Source organism: Ursus arctos, unplaced genomic scaffold, assembly GCF_023065955.2.
Source record: "Ursus arctos isolate Adak ecotype North America unplaced genomic scaffold, UrsArc2.0 scaffold_20, whole genome shotgun sequence".
Lineage (NCBI taxonomy): Eukaryota > Metazoa > Chordata > Mammalia > Carnivora > Ursidae > Ursus > Ursus arctos.
Window position 1 is genome coordinate 5,173,055 of NW_026622875.1, and position 19,556 is coordinate 5,192,610.

General features: G+C 40.7%; 1 protein-coding gene across 1 annotated transcript in view; it reads right to left on the reverse strand.

The window, feature by feature from the left end:
• Positions 1–19,251, reverse strand: part of PPM1L (protein phosphatase, Mg2+/Mn2+ dependent 1L) — a 281,955-nt gene extending 262,704 nt beyond the window's left edge. The window contains exon 1 of the mRNA XM_026497404.4: positions 17,767–19,251. Within this exon, the coding sequence (XP_026353189.1) occupies positions 17,767–18,165 (399 nt within the window). The 5' untranslated portion in view covers positions 18,166–19,251. The remainder of the gene's footprint in view (positions 1–17,766) is intronic.
• Positions 19,252–19,556: the final 305 nt, after the last annotated feature.

The following is a 19,556-nucleotide window of genomic DNA, read 5'->3' on the forward strand; positions in this document are numbered from 1 at the left end:
AGGCACCCCAAGTTTCAAATCTGAAGTCTATGAATCACTATTTCCACCCCCAGGCAGCTGAAATTGTTCATTTACATTTCCCCACTCTCTGAGACTCACTAAATACTATGTATAATATCACTTTGCATGATGCTTTTGGGAAGGAAGTTATAGATTGAACCTTTTTTCAACTGAGCTCTAGGACGTGTTCTTCTGTACTTACATTTAAAAACTGAGGCATGACTAGTGTCCTGTAATCCATAACACCACTAACCAAATAACTGAACCACCTTTTGAAGGGCACATTGAGGTAAACCTGAAATTTTGCCTAGCTTCCTCTGAGGAGCCAGTCTCAATTCCCCAAATTCCTGCCTAACAACCAGAAGTACAGTTACCTGTCAAACACGTGAAATCACTTGCCTAGGCTATCCTGCAGAATTCTCCATATTTAATTTGTGCTTTCCTCGGTCCTTACTTAAAGGACTTCTGGGTGGACTATATGCTGCAGAAGCCATGAGAGGGGATGAAGGAAACAAAGAGAGGAAATACAAGTGAATAATATAAGTAAATTACTTTATCTCCTCAACCGGATTCCATTCCCATATACTTGAAACATTTATTACAGATAATCAAAGTGTTAGATACCTCAGAGATGACTTGCACATGAATGTCTTGCGAAGCCATCCCTGCAAAAAGACAGTGTGGTACTGAGAAGAAGAGGACTTTGGAATCAGACAGACGTGGGAAATATTTTCATCCCAGCATTGCCACTTAGCAGTTGTGTAAACCGGGGCACACAGAAGTCTGAGCTTCAGTACCCCCAACTGTAAAATGGGATAACAGCTGCCTCAAAAAACCATGAGGACTCAGCGAGAGAGAATCAACAAAAGCACCTGCCATGCTGCAGGCATTCAAAAGCCAGAATGAGCCAAGCCCTTTGGTTCCCAGCACATATCAGACATAGAAAATGCAGTCACACAACTTGGTGTTTCCTTTTCATTTGTTAGGCATCATTCTTTGCAGAATTACGGTAAGGCATTGTTATTATTAAAAGGCAAGCAACTGGGACAGTGCAGGCACACCACAGGAACTCATCAGAGGCATGAAACTCAAGGAAGCTGAACTCTGGGTGGAGAGAAAAAGTACCTTAAAAATGAAAAATAACACAAAATGTGCAATTGCCTGTCACAGACAATAAGTTCAAAGGAGGGAATGATTGCAACCAAGCAAGAACGCATGAAAGAGCTGGAAATTGAGGGGAGCCTTGAAATTAGGACAAGACACCAGGTATGGCAAGAGGAGTAAGAACTCTCTCAGAGAATGGAATAGAACTGACAAAGGAGCAGCAATGGGCATATGTATCCATCGGGCATTCAGGGAATAATAGACCATTTCTGCTGTAGTGCAGAGTGTTACGTAGAGGAGCCACAGAAGATAAGGTTGAGTAAGGTAAAGTAGTCAGGGATGCCATTAGGAGAACTCAAAAAATATTTTTTTCAAAGAAATAAATTATGGTTGGTATAAATCACACACTTTTAAAAAAAAGAAACAATGTATAACTCAGTGAGTTGAGAAGACCAATCTATTAGAGACATCATTGAGTGGGTTGGATTGAAGAGAGACTAGAAACTAAGTGATCAGTTAAGAAGCCACTACCACAGCTCAAGCAGGAAGCAATGAAAGGCTGAATTAGCACGGTGATGGTACGAATATAAAGATGGAGACAGGGATGAGAGATATTATATAAAGTCTCATAGACATGAACAAAGAGGAAAGAAGCAAAGATGACATGGTAGTTCCAAGACTGGGAGACTGGGAGAATGACAGCACCATGAGAGGAAAAGACAAATCTAGGGAGGAAATTAATCTAGGGATACAAAAAGCAAATACAGTTTCAGACCGGTTGTTATCACGGTAATACCCAGAAAGAAAGTACAAAGTCAGCATGTAAAGACATGAGTTTAAGATGGGAAGGGAAGCTCTATGCTCAGAAAGGCTGGCTGACTCCATAGACGCTGCTAGTGCAAATGAAAGAGGACCAGCACACTGAGTAGAGCCCTCCTCAAAACCCAGGTTCATGAAGGAAGTGAAACTCCCAAAGACATTGGAGAAGGGGCAAAAAAATGTAAGTGTTGTCACCAAAGTTGAGAAGATGAGTCTCAAGAAGACAAAGGTACTGAAGAAAGCCAGAACCTACGGAAAACTCAGATGAGAGCTGAAAACAGGCCATGATACATGGCAAATATGAGATCCCTGGAAACCTTAAAAAAAAGGGGGGGTTCAGAAAAGTGTCAGAAGAGCAAATGAGGAAGTAGGAAGAAAGCAGAAGCAGTGTCTACAGTGTATGCTTTCAAATGCATTTTTCTAAGTCTCATTCAGATCGTTAATTGGAATACGAGAACATGTGGATTTAAGAAAATGCAAGAATTGGGGCATCTGGGTGGCTCAGTCAGTTCAGCATCTGACTGTTGGTTTCAGCTCAGGTCATGATCTCATGGGTCGTGGGATCAAGTGCCAAGTAGGGTTTAGCGCTCAGTGAGGAGTCTGCTTGAAGATTCTCTCCCTCTACCCTTGCCCCACTCATACACACGCACACATGCTCACTCTCTCTCTCTCTAAAATAAATAAATAAATAAATAAATAAATAAATAAATAAATAAATAAATCTATTTTTAAAAAAAAAGAAAAAGAATTGATAATACAAACTGTCCTTAGTGGTCACAGGCCCTAATCTTTCTCTTCTGGTCTCCTTGTTCCATCTGATTTATTGGTTACTTTGTGCAACCTTTCAAGACCTCTCATTTCTAGGCTATACTTCTGAGCCTCTCTCCTTTCAGTGAGAGAGGGTCATGTCTCATCACTCCTATCCCTTTACCTCTCTTTTTTTCACTCACATCATAGAGGCAAGGACAAAAGCCAGATTTTACAAGAAAAAACAAGATTTGATAGTCATTCTTCTCCAATATTTTCAAAAAGAAGGCCATCTTCCAAAAAAGCACATTAAAAAGATACTCAATATCATTAGTCATCTGTAAAATTCAAACTAAAACCACACTGAGAAACCACTTCGTAACTATTAGAATGATTAAAATTAAAAAGACCTGCAAGGATGTGGAGCAACTAGAACTCTCGTACATCACTGATGGAAATGTAAAATAATACAACCACTTTGGAAAACAGTTTAGCAGTTTTTTAAAAAGTTAACATACACCTAGCATATTATCCAGCAATTCTACTCCTAGGTATTTGACCAAAAGAAATGCTTATGTCCATACAAAGACTTATACATGAATGTTCACAGTCAAAAACTCAAAGCAACTCAAATGTCCAACAATAAGGGAATGGATAAACAAATTTTGGTATAGTCGTACAATATAACAGTAAGTGATAAAAACGAATGGACTCTTGATAGATACAACAACATAGATGAATTTCAAAATGATTATGCTGTATCCGGGAAAAAGACCAGAAAACAAACAAAGAAGTACATCCTGTACATTTCCATGTATACAAAATGCAAACTAAGTCTATAAGGACAGAAAGCAGATTAATGGTTGCCTAGGGATGGAGGGAGGGACTAGAGGAAGACAGAAAAAAGGTATTACCAAAGGGCATAAAGAGATTTAAAACAGTGTTGGGGGGCGCCTGGGTAGCGCAGTCATTAAGCGTCTGCCTTCGGCTCAGGGCGTGATCCCAGTTGTTGCGGGATCGAGTCCCACGTCGGGCTCCTCAGCTGGGAGCCTGCTTTCTTCCTCTCCCTCTCCCCTGCTGTGTTCCCTCTCTCACTGACTGTCTCTCTGTGTCAAATAAATAAATGAAATCTTAAAAAAAAAAAAAAAAACAGTGTTGGATATGTTCATTATCTTGATGGTGGTGATGGTTTCACAAATATATGCAAAACTTTATGCCCATCATACCTCAGCTATTTTTAAAAACAGTTGGGACAAAAGGCAAAATTTGAATATAGACTGTGTATAAGATAATAGTATTATAACAATGGTAAATTTTTAAAACCAGAGAAAGCAGATGTCCTAATCCCCATAACATAAAGTCACCACAAAGGCTGGGGATGAGGGCTTCTCTCTGATAAACTGGGAACATCATTTGGGCACTTCCACTATTAACCTATTTTTGAGAGAGAGAAAAAAAACAAACTAGCTGTCCTCGTCATCAGAGAATTTCCTCTTAAGCAATATTTCCAAAGTACATACCTGCCTGTAGTCTTTCATGTCTAAAACTGTTTGCATTACATAATCCTTTGGGGATAAGCAATTTCCATCTCTGGGTGACTCTAATGGGAAGGTGCAGAGCACTTCTCTGGCCACTGTCATGTTCTCAGTTCTCTCTACCCGTGTGATTCTTTAGCAGCAGTCACTTGGATCCTGTAGACAGCATTAAAAATACAAGCTTCTTTTCCAAGAATTCTTTGCAGCTCAAAGAGTCTCACTCTTAGACAAACCCATGGCCAGACATTTATCAAAATAGTTTAGACCTACGGGTACCTTCTTAGGTACTCAGGAGGGATCACAGGAAAATGGGAATGGTGAGAATCCTCGATAGGTCTCTCTTCTGAAATCACTGGAGAATAAAATCCCCCAGGGTCTCAAGCCATAGGCAAGAAAGAAACAGCAAGTGTAAACTTTTTGTATGTATTTAGGAGCATAAATTACCGGGCTAAGAGCCCATCTCCATATTCCCATCTGGTGTCAAAGATATGGCTGGCACTTAGATTAAAAATAAAGCACTCAATATGGCATTATAATTGTCTTTCTAAAATTGACTTTAAAAATAATCAGGATAAATTAATCTTACTCCCAACTCCAAAAGCCACATGTTTAAATGCTGCTTTGTACTTCTAACAAACTAAATTTTCTCAAAGTGATTGCACACAGAAATATACAATATGCTCTCTTTAAAAAAAGAAAAGTTCCTGTCATCTTCCGAAAATCTCAAAATATTCATCAATTTCTTATTCTATTATCTTTCAGAAGGTACAGTGAAACAGTTCCATCCACAAATTTACACAAACTCAAGATACTCTTTTCTTATCATTTAAAACGCTATAAAACTATATTTTATATGCGTATACTTTATTCTGTATCATACATTACTTTGGATACATAGTTATACATTTATAATTACATATAACTCTATAGAATAAGAAGTGAAAATCACACACTCTTCTTTATGGGCAATTTGAGGGATCTTACCTAAGATTTTGACTCTGTACACTAACACTACCTAACCCCACTCAGGATGAGAACCTTGTGTAAGCAGCTGCAGTTTCCTTACAAGACAGGTGATAGAAATAGGGCAAGGATTTTCTGCAGAGGAAATCCCAGAGAAAATAAGGACAACCTTCACCAAGACCAGCAGAAGTGCAAGGGCAAGATGGCTCCAGACTTCCCACTCCTCTAGAACGAGAGGAAGACGTTCCTGTGTGTATCTTGCTAGGTCTTCACAACCCACACAATCAGTAACCGACATGGCTAGATACTGTGCTTAGTGTTGAGACTAATGCTTTCTGGGACATTCCTGTGAGATGGATCTAGTGTTGATAATTTTTCCCCAAAGCAGAAAAGATAGTGTTCTCCCCTTCAGGTAATCAATGCACACTAATTTTCAGCATCACATCTACACCAAGTTCTAGTCCATTCACGCGACCATTAATTCTCTTGATTACCATACCTTGAATATCCTTTCTTCTTTGACTCTTACTTTACCTTTGGATTTCATTTTTCATTGTATCAGTGAAGATACTTTAGCCATTTCACATTTCCCTGATCTCAAACTCTTTAAATAATCTCAAATACAGGAACATAACACCCACTGTCATGTGTATTACAGAACATTACTCTGTTTTCCTCTAGCAAGGAGGCAGGAAACAAAAACAAAAAGTATAACTATTTAGAAAGCAGGAGACAAAATTAGACAATATGATTGCATATCTCTTAAAAGAAAAAAAAAGTACAGGGGCGCCTGAGTGGCACAGCAGTTAAGTGTCTGCCTTCGGCTCAGGGCGTGATCCCGGCGTTATGGGATCGAGCCCCACATCAGGCTCCCCTGCTATGGGCCTGCTTCTTCCTCTCCCACTCTCCCTGCTTGTGTTCCCTCTCTCGCTGGCTGTCTCTATCTCTGTCGAATAAATAAATAAAATCTTTAAAAAAAAAAAAAAAAAGAAAAAAAAGTAGAGAGAATGAATCACCAGAAAAGCCACTAAAACTAAATAGGAAGTTTAGTCAGACAGCATTTCTATAGACTGGTAATAAACAGTCAGGAAAGCATAATGAAAAGATGGCCTCACTGTAATCAATTTATAGCAGCAGCAACAGGATGAGTACTCCATCCTCGCACACAGAATTTACTCCAATTTGGCCTACAGAAAAATAAGAAGACTTTAATGCCCTCCCCTCTCACTAGAGTCCAGCCAGGATGTCCCCCTCTAAAATGTGTACAAAAATTCTGGCCCTCCTAGGAATCTCTTCCCTCAGGCCCAGAGTAGATCAGACTATTTTAAAACAAAGTAACAAAACTTATGATACCTCATAATTAAGAGACAAAAATCCTACTGAATTTGAACAAATTCGTTGTCTAAAGCAGGAAGGTAGCAAAAGAGAAATGGACAGCCCACAAAAGAACTGCTGTGATACTTCCACATTCATCAGCAGCGGTACCTGTACTGAACACACAGTCATATATTAGAGCAAAAAGCTGTTCTCCGAACACCCAGGCCCCTCTTTGTTGCTAGTTTATACAAAACAGAGAGAAAATCTGAGTTAGAAAGCTACCTAATAGTTTCCTAAGACTTGCTGGGGCCCTTAAATACCAAATTTACATCTCAGCTCCCAGGCAAAGTCACCTCTAAGCCAATCCAAAACTAAGATGGTCAGCCCTTTTCTAAAGCCTTCTAAAGCTTTCTTTTTCCTCATGTAAGTGAGATAATAAATGTCCCTGGTGTTTAAACTGCTTCCACTAGTTTTCTGTCATTTGCAACCAAAACCTTCCAAATAATATACCATTTAAATGTCCAGCTAGAATTTACTCCACCTATGTAGCCTAAGCATCTGATAATGGACATAAAAGACAAAACTAACCAATCTGTAAAACTTGAAGAGCTTTATTGCCAAAACAGCTCGTTACAAAGAGGAGCTATTATTGATCATCTGGAAACTATTCTGTCTTTGGTAGAAATTACCATGTGTCTCCTTTCTTTGAGATGAATGCTTCTCCTATAAATTCGATGTACATATTTCATATGAGGGGAGGAAGATTTTTGATTACCATATCTTACTGACTTACAAATGGTAACTACCTAATCCTAATATATCTCTGTTAAAGCCAAACTAAGAGAAATAGTTTAAAACCAAAGGGAACTAGCTCATATACAAGGATGAATTTCATGAGGGAAAAGACTATAGGAAAAAAAAATTCTCCAGGGACAGTATGGAATCTCCTTGATGAAAGTCTTTAAAAATAGATTATTCATGTAGCTGTGAAGCCTTAGGCACTATATTTGGATTTTATGACAATTCAAGATTCCTGCCAGGCCTATCTAAAGAGAAAATGTATCTTCTTTCTAAACAGAAATGTAGAAAACCGCTAAGTGTTTAAATAAAAGAGAAGCAGAAACTTCTTAATCCCAAATTCTGGGTCAGTCATATTTATCATATACTAACGCACACCAGTTGTAACAGCAAATTCACCTCATTATTCTATACAGCAAAAAGGTAAACAGTATGACAAAAAATCCGACAACATCTCAATTTCCAGAAAATACAAGTGTCAGTAAGAGACTTATTTGACCGGAAAATGTCCAGTGACTAATTAAACTGAAAGTTAATTTATTTAATTAAAAAGAGATTTGAAAACACTAGATTAAAAAGAAATGGTATACACTTATCAGAATAAAACAGTTTTTGCCCTATGGTAATTCTATAACTAAAAGAATCATTTTTAAATGTTCTTTTTTTTTGTTTTTTTGTTTTTTTAAGATTTATATATTTATTTAAAAGAGATACAGAGTAGGGAGAGGGGCAGAGGAAGAGGGAGACAAGCAGACTCCCCTCTGAGCAGGGAGTTGGATCCCAGGACCCCGAGGTCATGACCTAAGCTGAAATCAAGAGTCAGATGCTTAACCACTGGGCCACCCAAGCGCCCCTTAAATGTTTTTAGATGAAAAACTTTACTGTCCAACAGTAGTGCTGAATACAGACTGTCCTATTAAAAATATAATTTGAAGTATTTTTTATTCCTACAGACCATTAAATCCCCACTCACATTTACAATCACTAAAACCTGGAATATTCATGTTGAAAAGCAAATGCAAGTTAAGTGTTCACTTCTCTAAGGAATTCATAAGGTTTGCTGACGTGATGTGCAATGGATAACTGGTTCTTGGTTTAGCAATTAAGACACACAGATTATCTGTCAGGGGCTCAACCCTGGAGCAGAACAAGGAGGGCAATAATGATGGACAGTATGGTAAAGAATGTGAATCTCAGAAATACAGACTACTGCTATGGTGCCTTTCACTTTTGTACCAATTAGAAAAAGGCACCCAAGGGGCGCCTGGGTGGCACAGCGGTTAATCGTCTGCCTTCGGCTCAGGGCGTAATCCCGGCGTTACGGGATCGAGTCCCACATCAGGCTCTTCCGCTATGAGCCTGCTTCTTCCTCTCCCACTCCCCCTGCTTGTGTTCCCTCTCTCGCTGGCTGTCTCTCTCTGTCGAATAAATAAATAAAATCTTTAAAAAAAAAAAAAAAAGAAAGAAAAAGGCACCCTTTCCAAGTGATTATGCCTAGCTTGGGGACCAGACAGTTCTTTTTTACATTAGAAATGCTATCTATCTGGTATCATTGTACAATGAACATTTTACATAATTATTTGTAGTAGCCCCAGACTTGCCATCAGGAGCCCTGTGCCCAGTAGCAGATAAGAACTCCCTTGTCTTCTAGGAATGGAGGAAAGTAAGTCTCATTTTTAATAGACTCAACTACCAAAACCTTCCCTTATTCTAGGTAAGTTGGAGGCAGCTAAGGTTCCATTAAATTGAGTCCTATTCTCATTAAACAGAGAAAGGGAAAAAAAAATATTCTCCAGAAAGATCAAGTGATCAAACTTTATAGATTTGTTCTTCAAATAAGTTATTATACCTTCACTTTTTAAGCACAGCTTTTCATAGCACAGACTTCAACTTTATTGAAAGAATATCAATTTATCAATATGCGTAATTTTTCTCTACATGAATACTTACTTAAAGTGCTTTATAGGGAGGACCTATAACTCTAAAAGGAAGCTGTAAAAGGTACTGTAGTGCCATTAACTATTTTTTAAATGCTGGTTTCCTTTGTTTATTTAAACTTTACCTTTGAAGATTCATATTAAAAATAGATTATAACTAGCCATCACCAAAGCTTGAGCTTAACTTAAGGTTGACTAAGAGAACAATTATGTAGCAGCCTTCTAGAATGGAAACAGAAGATCATCATCTACTCAAGCTAAACATACCAACTCAATATTATAAACAAATGAAAAAATAATATTTTGCTACTTAAAATTAACAACTGTTTGCATATTAGGAAATCATTTTTAGTTCTTAAAAAAAAACAGCGCGAAGAGAAATTGTTCAAACACATACACACCACTACATATTTATCCTAAAGTTAAGCCTTCGGTACTTTAAAGTAAAATAAAACCTAAATCATTTTTGCGAATGGCTATGTTAATGCCACTACAAATTCTATGCAAGGCTTTCATGAGCTAACAGGCAAAATGGGACAGAGATTCTGCCAGCAAAGAAGGGGGCTGGATAAGAATGGCTGTTTGTGAGTCACCACCTGCTCTGACTTCTGACCCCAATTTTTTTTTAACTGTAGGACTTCCTTAGGCAATTATAAGATCTACCTACCAAGATTTCCAGCATAGAGTTTCCAACAACAATACCACATGTCACAGGGACACAACTGTCAGAGTCAAATGAGAAACTCCAAGTCCTACTGAGCAACATGAGAAGACCAGGCACTGTTTGCCTAACAATGCTATCCGCATGTCATTGCCCAAATTATGAGATTCGTGGAGTTTAAACTGATAGCATAGGGTTTGGAGACAGATAGCTCTAAATCAGAATCCCAGTTTCAAATTCTAGTTTCACCACCTATGAGCTACAACAGACTTTGGATAAATTATTTATCTTCTCAGTGCCTTAATTTCTACATATATACAGTACCTACCTCAAACACTGTTAGGGTAATTAAAATTAGATAATATATATAAAGTACTTTAAACACTGCCTGGAAATAGTACACATATTCAATAAATGTCAGCCATTATTATTATTATTATTATTACTACTATTATTACCAATAATGCTGGTTTCTTTTATTTCTCCTCTGATCCAGAAACCCCACTTCTGGAAATCTACTCTGGAGAAATAATCCAAACTACAGTAGAAACACAAAAATTATTATAATTTCAAAAATAATAATTATAATTATTACAATGTTATTTACAATAGTAAAAAGTTAATGTTACCTAAATGTACACTAATTAGAAAGCAATTGAGTAATTTATCAAATAGCCGTTCAGTAAAATATTAATTTATCACTAAGAAATACATTAGAAATATAATAAAGAATTATGGAGCAAAACGACTTCATGTTTACAGACTTATAAAAAGTGAAAAAAGCCAAGCTTTTAAAACTATATGTACATCATTATAACAACGTAAAAATATATTTAAAATGCATATTTTAAAAAGATGAGCAAGTAATACACCAAAGTCATAATAGCAGATATGACAAGAGGATGAGATTTTGAGTGATTTTTTTCTTTTCTTTTCTATACTATCATGTAGTTGTATTACTTTTATAATTTTAAAGTCAATCCATTTTTAAATATGTTTAACTTGCTACAGATATATCCACTAAATAGGATTATTCAAATGGTAATAAAAGTTAAACCACAAAAATTTATTACTGAAGTGGTTAAAGTTCAAAATAGAAATTAAGAATAATCAAGTATTTCAAATATTAGCACTCAAAATAAAAATATTACTTTTTTTGAGTTTTGCAAGTATTTTTTTATTGAGTATAGTTGACATACATTATATTAATTTCAGGCGTATGACATAATGATTTGATATTTATACATACTGAGAAATGATACTGAGAAGTCATCACCACATATTGAGAAATGAAAGTCTAGTTAATATCTGTTACCACACATGGTTACAGAGTTTTTATTCTTGTGATGAAAAGTTTTAAGGTTTCCTCTCTTAGCAACTTTCAAATATGCAATCCAATAGTATTAACTATCGTCACCACGCTGTACATTACATCCCCGTGACTTATTATTTTATAATTGGAACTTTTTACCTTTTGACTCTTTTCATTCATTTTGCCCGTGCCTCATTCCTGCCTCTCGCAATCACCAATCTGTTCTCTGTATCTTTGAGCTTGGTTTTGTGACCAATCATGACTCAAGTACCAAAACTGGTGAATTATTTACTTTTTAAACTAAGCTATAACGGATTCAGGTTTATTACTATAATGTCTTCTCACTTACCTGCATTAGAAATGGGGGTGGGATTTCTGCTAGACCACGGGGAACTGCCCATAACTCTGGGTTCCCCATGAAGGTGTGTGACACATGAAATCTTAGGTGGCACAGAAGTCACAGTGGAAAGCTGTTCCAAACCAGATTTCTTCGAAGAGTAGCATCACCAGATGTACCTTCCACCCAGGAAGGGAGTAAGCAGCCTGCCTTTCTTCTGATTATGGCCAACAATTAAATTTTAAAAGCCACTTTTTTGTTCATAAAAAGCAAGGGGAGAGGGGTAGAGAGACTCTAGAGGCAACCAGAGACTAGGAGAAGAACCTTCCAAAAATCATTCTACTCTTTAAAAAATAAAATAAAATAAAAATAAAAATCATTCTACTCCATCACATTGGAGATGGCTTCTTAGCAGATTGGAGGCCAAGAATTTCATTTAATGATTTTTCACTCACACTGCTGATATGAAGTTTCTTTTTTAAATAAATATACTTAATTTAAAAAAATTGTCCATCTAAAAAATATTATTGACTATAACAAAACACAGAGGGTGCTCAAAAATGAAAAAAATAATGTATTGGCTTCTAGAATGACAGCAGTTGGGGAAAGCCTGCTCTAAACACATGGGCTACCTGTGTTTTTTTCCAACTGTGCCTGCATTTTACTTCTTCTATAACATTTTCTCTTTCCATCAACCTGTAATGTCATCTTCTCATCCTCCCTCCACCTAATCTGTCTCCTGAAATGCTAGGATATAATCAAAAGTCAGCTCCTCTTCAAATTTATCCAAGACTCCCCAAGCTCCCTCAGTCAGGCCATCATCCTCTCGTAGTTGGCCCAACTCCACCTCATAGCTCTGCTATTAAAAACCTCATCTCTCCAAGTAGATGGAATGTTCCCTGAGGGCAGAGAATGTACTTATTCATCTTTAGGCATCACAGAGAACATAACACTGTTTTCCACATGTGTCAGACTATACAGAAAATGCTGGTTTAACTGAACTGAATTTCTGAATGATCTGTTCAGAAGATGCACCAAGGTCAGCAGTCATGATCCTACATTCACCTACAAATAGGTTCCTAGGCATGGGAGAGGGGGGCTGACTAAGGAGGAAACTACCCCTCCTTTTCTGGCAGAAATGTCAATGTGTCATTTTAAACCATAGTAATCTGAGTTTTGTCTTAAGTCAAAAGGCATTTGTCCATATTAAATCCACAGGCCTCTTGTAACCTTGGTAATATGCCAACATTTACTAATAGCAGGTATAATGTCTGAAAAGCAGATCATTCATCATGCCACCCATAATTTAATTATTCAGAACTATATCTTATTTCAGAAACGATCCAATGAAACTTACATAAATACATATACCATAACAAGATAAAATGACGTATCTCAGAAGAGAAAGAAAAAAGTAAAACAAAGGAAAACTAAATATAGGAAAGATAAGCTGTCCTGGAAGTGAGATTTATATACCAAATCAACGTAGTCTATAAAATTCTGCACACTTGTTACAGGTCAGTCATAGGTTTGGCTCTAACACTTCTAGTAGCCAACAAACAGGATGATCCAATCAGTCACATGATTCAATATCCTTAAGATAAAACACAAAGCTATCAGAGAACTGTCTTTCCCTTGGTCCTCATAAAAAGGATACTATATAATGCAACAAATAAAGTCCTCGAGGACATCTTTGCCGTTGATTTTTCAGAAAACTTTGGGAAGACCATTCCTCATAACAACCGTCATAGGCAAATGACAGCACACAAGTCAATAAATGCAAATGATGGAGAAGATGACAATCAGGGCAAGGAAGGGGTCCAGGTACACAGCCCCCTGCAGATCTAGATTTATCAGAAACAGATTTTATTCCACCTGAACTAAACTAAAATCGAGAGGCTTCATGCATCCACTTATCTTTATAAACAAAACTTGATGCACATCTCCATTCTTCTTGGGCTACATCTGTAGTTTCATAACATCCTCAAAGGGAAGTATGACTCAAGAAAAGTTAAGAACCACTGATCTAAAGAACTAGACTATATGTATCCTTCAGGGAACCTTCCATAAGCAGATTCTCCTCTGAACTTCTGAGAAGAACTGAGCATCAAGACGGCAGCCCCCGACAAGCATCTGAAGTACAACTTCTCTGATGCCATGTATGGAATTCTAAGCTATGTATGGAATGGCCAAGCTATGTGTCAACTGTACGATATGATGACCTTTAATACAGTAATGATGGAGCCCATAACAATCTGTTTTTCCAGCTAGGTTTCAGCCATGAACATTGACAGAGTCGCCTCAAAGGATTGGTGATACTTCTTCCACATAATATAAAAAGTAAAAGAAGCAAACAAAAAAACACCCACATTTTGCCTGTAGATAAAGTTATAGATAAGCACAAATACACACACACACACACATACACACACACACACCATTTTTCTAGAGAAACATTATTTTTTAATTTTAAAAATAACCTTTCCACATCAGTCGGTATAATTTGAGCTATTTTTTTTACCTTTTTTTTCATCTTTTAAATCTTTTGTTATACAGAAAAACAATCACTGCCATAGTTTTAGATACACACACACACACACACACTCAACATCCGCCTACAGTATTACAGTTAGAATGTCTCAAGGGCCCAACAGCATCACATGAGGAAGTTGGCCTATAAGACCACTGAAACAAAGCTCTTTAAGATGTCATTCATGTACCAGTGACAGCTATCCAAAGTCTGGTCCTCCACATAAGAAGTCCAGAGATAAATCTTTAACAGAAATACACAACTGAAGAGACTAAAGAGTACCAACTCATGCTAAGAGGCTGAAGTGTGAATCAGAATACCAACTTAATAATTAACCATAGAGAATATTCCTTTCCATTAATCAGAAAATTTGCACCAGAAGCCAGGATGCTGTTTCCCTAATGCTAAGATACCTGAAATCCCAAATTAATAATCAGTTTACCATAAGTTAGAACGAAGAGATATAGAGTTTGAGGGATACCTGATAAATTATCCATATCCAACATATGCCTTTCTAGTGATCAAAACTGTGGCTTTCACATGTAGAGTCTGCCTTCCTAGGATATTGTTGCCCTAACAATACACACTTCTTGGTCTCAAGCTTTCTTTTTCCACATCCTTCCACATCCACTAAGTATTTCTAGATACGGTTTAACACAACTGATAAAGGTATACCTTATGTGCATTATTATCCCTATTTTTCATATTAATAACTCCCAGATAAAGCTGACTAAGCAACTTGTCCATGGTCACAGCTCGTATAAGGCAGAGCAGAGATTCAAAGCCAGATCTCAAACCAAAGCCTGTGCCTTTAACCTGAAGTAAATAATGTCATCAAAGTGTCTTTCCCTGAGCCTCCCACCTCCCAGTATGATTTAAACGCCCCTACTCAGTGTTCCCATAACATTCTAAGCACACCATGACTGTATTTTTGTTATACAGATCTCTCTTACTACCCTGAAACTTTGTGAGGACAGGAATCCTGTCTCATTCACCTTTGTATCCCTAGTGTGCTATCTATCGAGGTAAATATGCAAACTAATTTGTCCAGGAGTTTAATATAAAAATCACCAAACTGAAGGCCTTGAACTAACCTTAGGAAGGTCACATCTTAAGCCCATCAACAAATACCTCATCTAAAAAAATAGGATGAAATGTATATATACAAGATGGCTTAGGCCCTTTCTACATTTAAAAAGCAGTACCATTGTAGATGGGCCCTCCTTTTTAACAGACTATCTTATTAGTCTGAATTATTAGAAATAAAATTAAAGTCCTCATTTATCTTCTGTACACAACATATATAAATAACAGAGAGTTCAGAAAAAGCTTCCTCTGTTCTGAAAGGAGACTACTATCATCTATACCAAAATCAAACAGTGGCACCCTCCTCTGGTGAATGTTACAGGAGCTAAAACAACACAAAAGACAACAATTACACGGTGGTATTTTCTTTGAATGAAAGAGAAAGCAAGAGAGAAATTACCTAATATTATTTCTTATTATCACATTCAACTAGCATAATAGCAACTAAAGAACTACCTTTTACGTTACTTCTCTTATTTTGCCCTAAAACAAAGCCAAGATGAATGAACTGGCTACATACTAAAGGAGATTACAGATAGAACAATTACTCTATTTTTAAGGAGGGTACCTATACATATAAAATCCTTCTATTTAAATAAAAACATTTATCCTGTCCCTTTTCTGGATGATACATTTACCAGAAGATAGTACTGGAAATTTTTCAACCTGAAATCTGTTTAGGTCTGTAACTTTCAGGTTTTAGAATATCACCTTAAAAGAAAATTTAAAATAGTCATTCACTTACACGTGCAGGCTCAAAACATGTCAGTATAGCACACCCAGGCAAGCACAACCCAAAGTTTCACAACATTAATATTACATCTGGACCTTTAAATTAAAAATAAAACCGTGCTTTCTAAGACCAGAAGCAGATTATCAGCTGCCCAATTTTAATTTAAAAATATATAATAAATATAAGCTTTATTAAATGATTTAAAACAGTCTAGGCTAGGCATATAAAATGAAAATATAGACATTCTGATCAAACCAAGAAAACAATTTAGTTGTTATACTGGGAACATTTTCATTCAGATATGTTTTTACCCAAGCACCAAGCAACTCTTCCCTCAATTAATTTCATGTCTTTTCACCTACCCTGTGACCAAGGGGAAAGGAACCCCACCCTACACAAAAAGCTACAAAATCACAACCAGTAAGAAACCTTCATTTTGAAAGACAGAACATAGGGCTAGGGTGGATGGAGAATAGCAAAATTTGATTTCAGTTCTACCAAATAAATTTTCCCACTAAGTTTGTCATTCCTGGCAAAGTTGGTTTAAGGCAGATAGATACAGTACCTCGGAAAGATTAGCAGAGTGGTGGGTGAAGTGACTTTGTATCAAAGACAGAATGCAAATAAGATAGCCAATTGAAAGCTTTCTCAATGTTCACCCAAAACAAAGGCCGAAGAAAAAGCAAATCATGAAAGAGAATGACCTGCCGACATCCCCTACAGCCCACCTGAGACCAGAAGGACCAAAATGAGCGTTGGAGGGAAAGTTGGATGTGGGCACAGAGCACGGGGGGGGGGGGGGGGGGGGGGAGTAGGGTGGGGTGGGGGCCTAATGAAGAAGGGGTGGCAAGGGGGGCAGAGGGAATATGAGTAAGAAAGTATGCTGCGAAAGAGAGAGTATGCAGCATTGAAACTCTTACAAACTGCCAATTGAGAAAGATGGGGTGGCTGGTCTGATGCGCTTGGGAGCAAGGCGCTGAAGCCACATTTGCCACTCACTTCCCCTGGGCCAATGCCCAAGGACCAGAGCCAACCCTCGCCCCGACCTCCAGGAAATCTGAGCCCCGGCGTGCAATCAGAGCGCCGCAGAAATGCGGCAGAAGAACCTGAACCAGCCTCCAACATCATCTTTTGCCCCAGATAAACCTCAAATAAAGGAGTTTAGAAGCAGGGAGATGCCTGCGCACCACGCCGGCCAGAGCGCCCGGGCGAGATCTGGGCACCGCCGCCTCTGCGGGCATTGCCACCTCTGCAAAGGCCAGAGGCATCCCGGTCCCGCGCCACGATCCATCTAAAAGCAGGCGACCGGTGAGGCGCTGCTGTCAACTGGCCCGATTGCACTTGGAAAGTTAATGGAGTTGGGAAGAAGCGCAGAGCTGCCCTTCGGGTTCCTCCTCTAGGAGAATGGGATGGGAAGGAATCACAGCTTCCTTCATCCTCAATGACCCCTCACTGACCCGGCTCTGCAGATTTTGTCTGTTTTCCCTAAAGAGAATCAAACATAATTTCTTCTTTGTGCCCAGCTTAGCTTCAAATCTTAGAACAGGGGCGCTGAGACCCTAGGCTAAAGTTCACAGCAGAAACCACAAACTCTCCCCGAAAAACTAGCACAGTCATTTGCTGGATTCTGGCCTTGGGAAACCTCATTAATTATGAGGCACAAAATAGATCGTGGACAACTCTCCCTTCCCCGAATTGGCCACTAAGACCAAGAGGTCTGGATCCAGCAGTATTTTTTAGCAAGTTGAGCCACATTTGGATCTAGTGTCTTTGTCCAGCCGGGCACCAGGTCATCACCACGCCCCTCGCACCCAGTTCCTACCCCGCTGCTCACACATCCTCTTGTTTACGCACACCCACACAAACAAAACCCCAGAGAACTCCTACCTCGCCACCGTGTCCGTCAAAGATCCCGAAGATGGACGGGTGCGTCTTGTTGGCTAGGTCCGTAAGAACTTCAAATCGGTCCTCCATGTGGTCTCTCCGGCCCTGGATGGAATACACAGCCACGTTGTGGCTCTTAAACTCCCAGGTCTTGGAAAACTCGGCCTCCAGGACGTCGAGCCCGCCGAGCCGATCGTTCTGCATGATCTCGGCCACCTTGCCCTTCACCATCTTCACGGCGTCCCGGCTGGACTTGACGATGGTCTTCACCTCGTCCGTGTGGAAGAAGTAACTCCACAGTGCCAAGCTGATGCACAGCAGGAAGAGCGTCTCGGGTCTCAGCAAGAAGTAGCGCATGATGCGACCCAGCAGAGACAGCAAAGTCATTGTATCCTCTATCATTTATTATCGCTACAGCCCCAACCACCAGCAGCGACGCGCGCCCCGAAGGCTCGCCGGTCCCGGAGCACTGCGGGGACAGACCGCGGGGAGGGAGGCGGAGCAGCAGCCGAGGGAGGGGGGAGGAGACTCGCGGAGCCGGGCAGAAGGCGGACGAGCAGCCTGCTCCCCGCCCGCACGGCGAACAGAGGCAGTTTCCCTTTTGTCTCCCGGCCTCGGCGGCACGGAGGCCCGCGCCTTGCGCACCGGCGCCTGTGCGAGCGGACCGCGCCGCCTCCCCTCCCCGCGCCCCTTTGTGAGGCGGCGGCCGAGACGGCAGCGGTGGCAGCAGAGCAGCAGCCGCGGGTGCCCGAGCTGGGCTAGAGGAATCAAGTTAAAGTTGCGCTGGGCGAGTCTACGATGGTGGGCGGGAGAGTTTGGGGGCGCTGTCGCCCGCGCGGCTCCTCGGTGGGTACCCCCTCGCCGCTCTGGGGAGCGATCAGCAGCAGGTGAGGAGGCGCGGGGCGCGAGAGCTCAGCGGGCAAGGGATGCACGTCCCCTCAGTCGCCGCGGCGGGGGAGCGCAGAGCCGGCCGAGCGCTCCGATTCCTTCAGACACCCCGGGAAGCCCCAGAGAATAAAAGTTTTGCGGGAGCCTGGGCAGAGGCGGGGGTACGCGGAGACCGGCGACGCAGCACGATCCGCGCTGAGCCGCAGGCGGCCGGCGGGCTCAGCCTGCCTCTTCCCAGTACCTCCCTGCTCGGCTCGGCACCGCTCGGCTCCGCTCGCGCGCTCCCTCCTCTCGCCCCGGCTCGCGCTCGCCCCGCCCCGCGCGCGCTCGCCCCGCCCTGTCCCTCCCCTGGAGCTGGGACTCCAGGCCTGAGATGCTCGCGCCGGGCTGTCAAAGGCTGAGGCAGCTCCGCGGCGGCTGGCGCGCTCGCCGCTCCGAGCGGTTCACACGAACCGAGGGGGAGAAAAGGGGCGCGTCCGCTGCCTAAGTCGAGTAGATGGCCTTTCCTCCGTCCTGTGCGCGCTCCCAGGACAAAATAATACTCGTGCTGGTAGTCTGAGCGGTGGTTTTCTCGGGAGCTACTGTCGCCGGCTGGAAAGCAAAGCGCCGCACGTGAGCGTTCCCCCCTCCGGCTGGCGGCACTGTAGTGCGGTCCCCGCCTCGCCTGGCATAAGGCAAGCGAGGAGGGACGCACTTCTCCAGGCTCGCAAAGCGAGGCGGCGGGTAGCCGACCGTTGAGTTCTGTGACAGAGGCCTGCCGCGATCTCACGAGAGGCGGAGAGCGGGCCTGAGGCCTAGAACCTTTCTCTCGACCAGAAAAGACCCTCCAGAGAACGGGAGGATGTGAGGACTCGGAGCCCAGGGAAGTACGCTCTGAGGATTACCTCGGGAGGGGCGAGGATGGG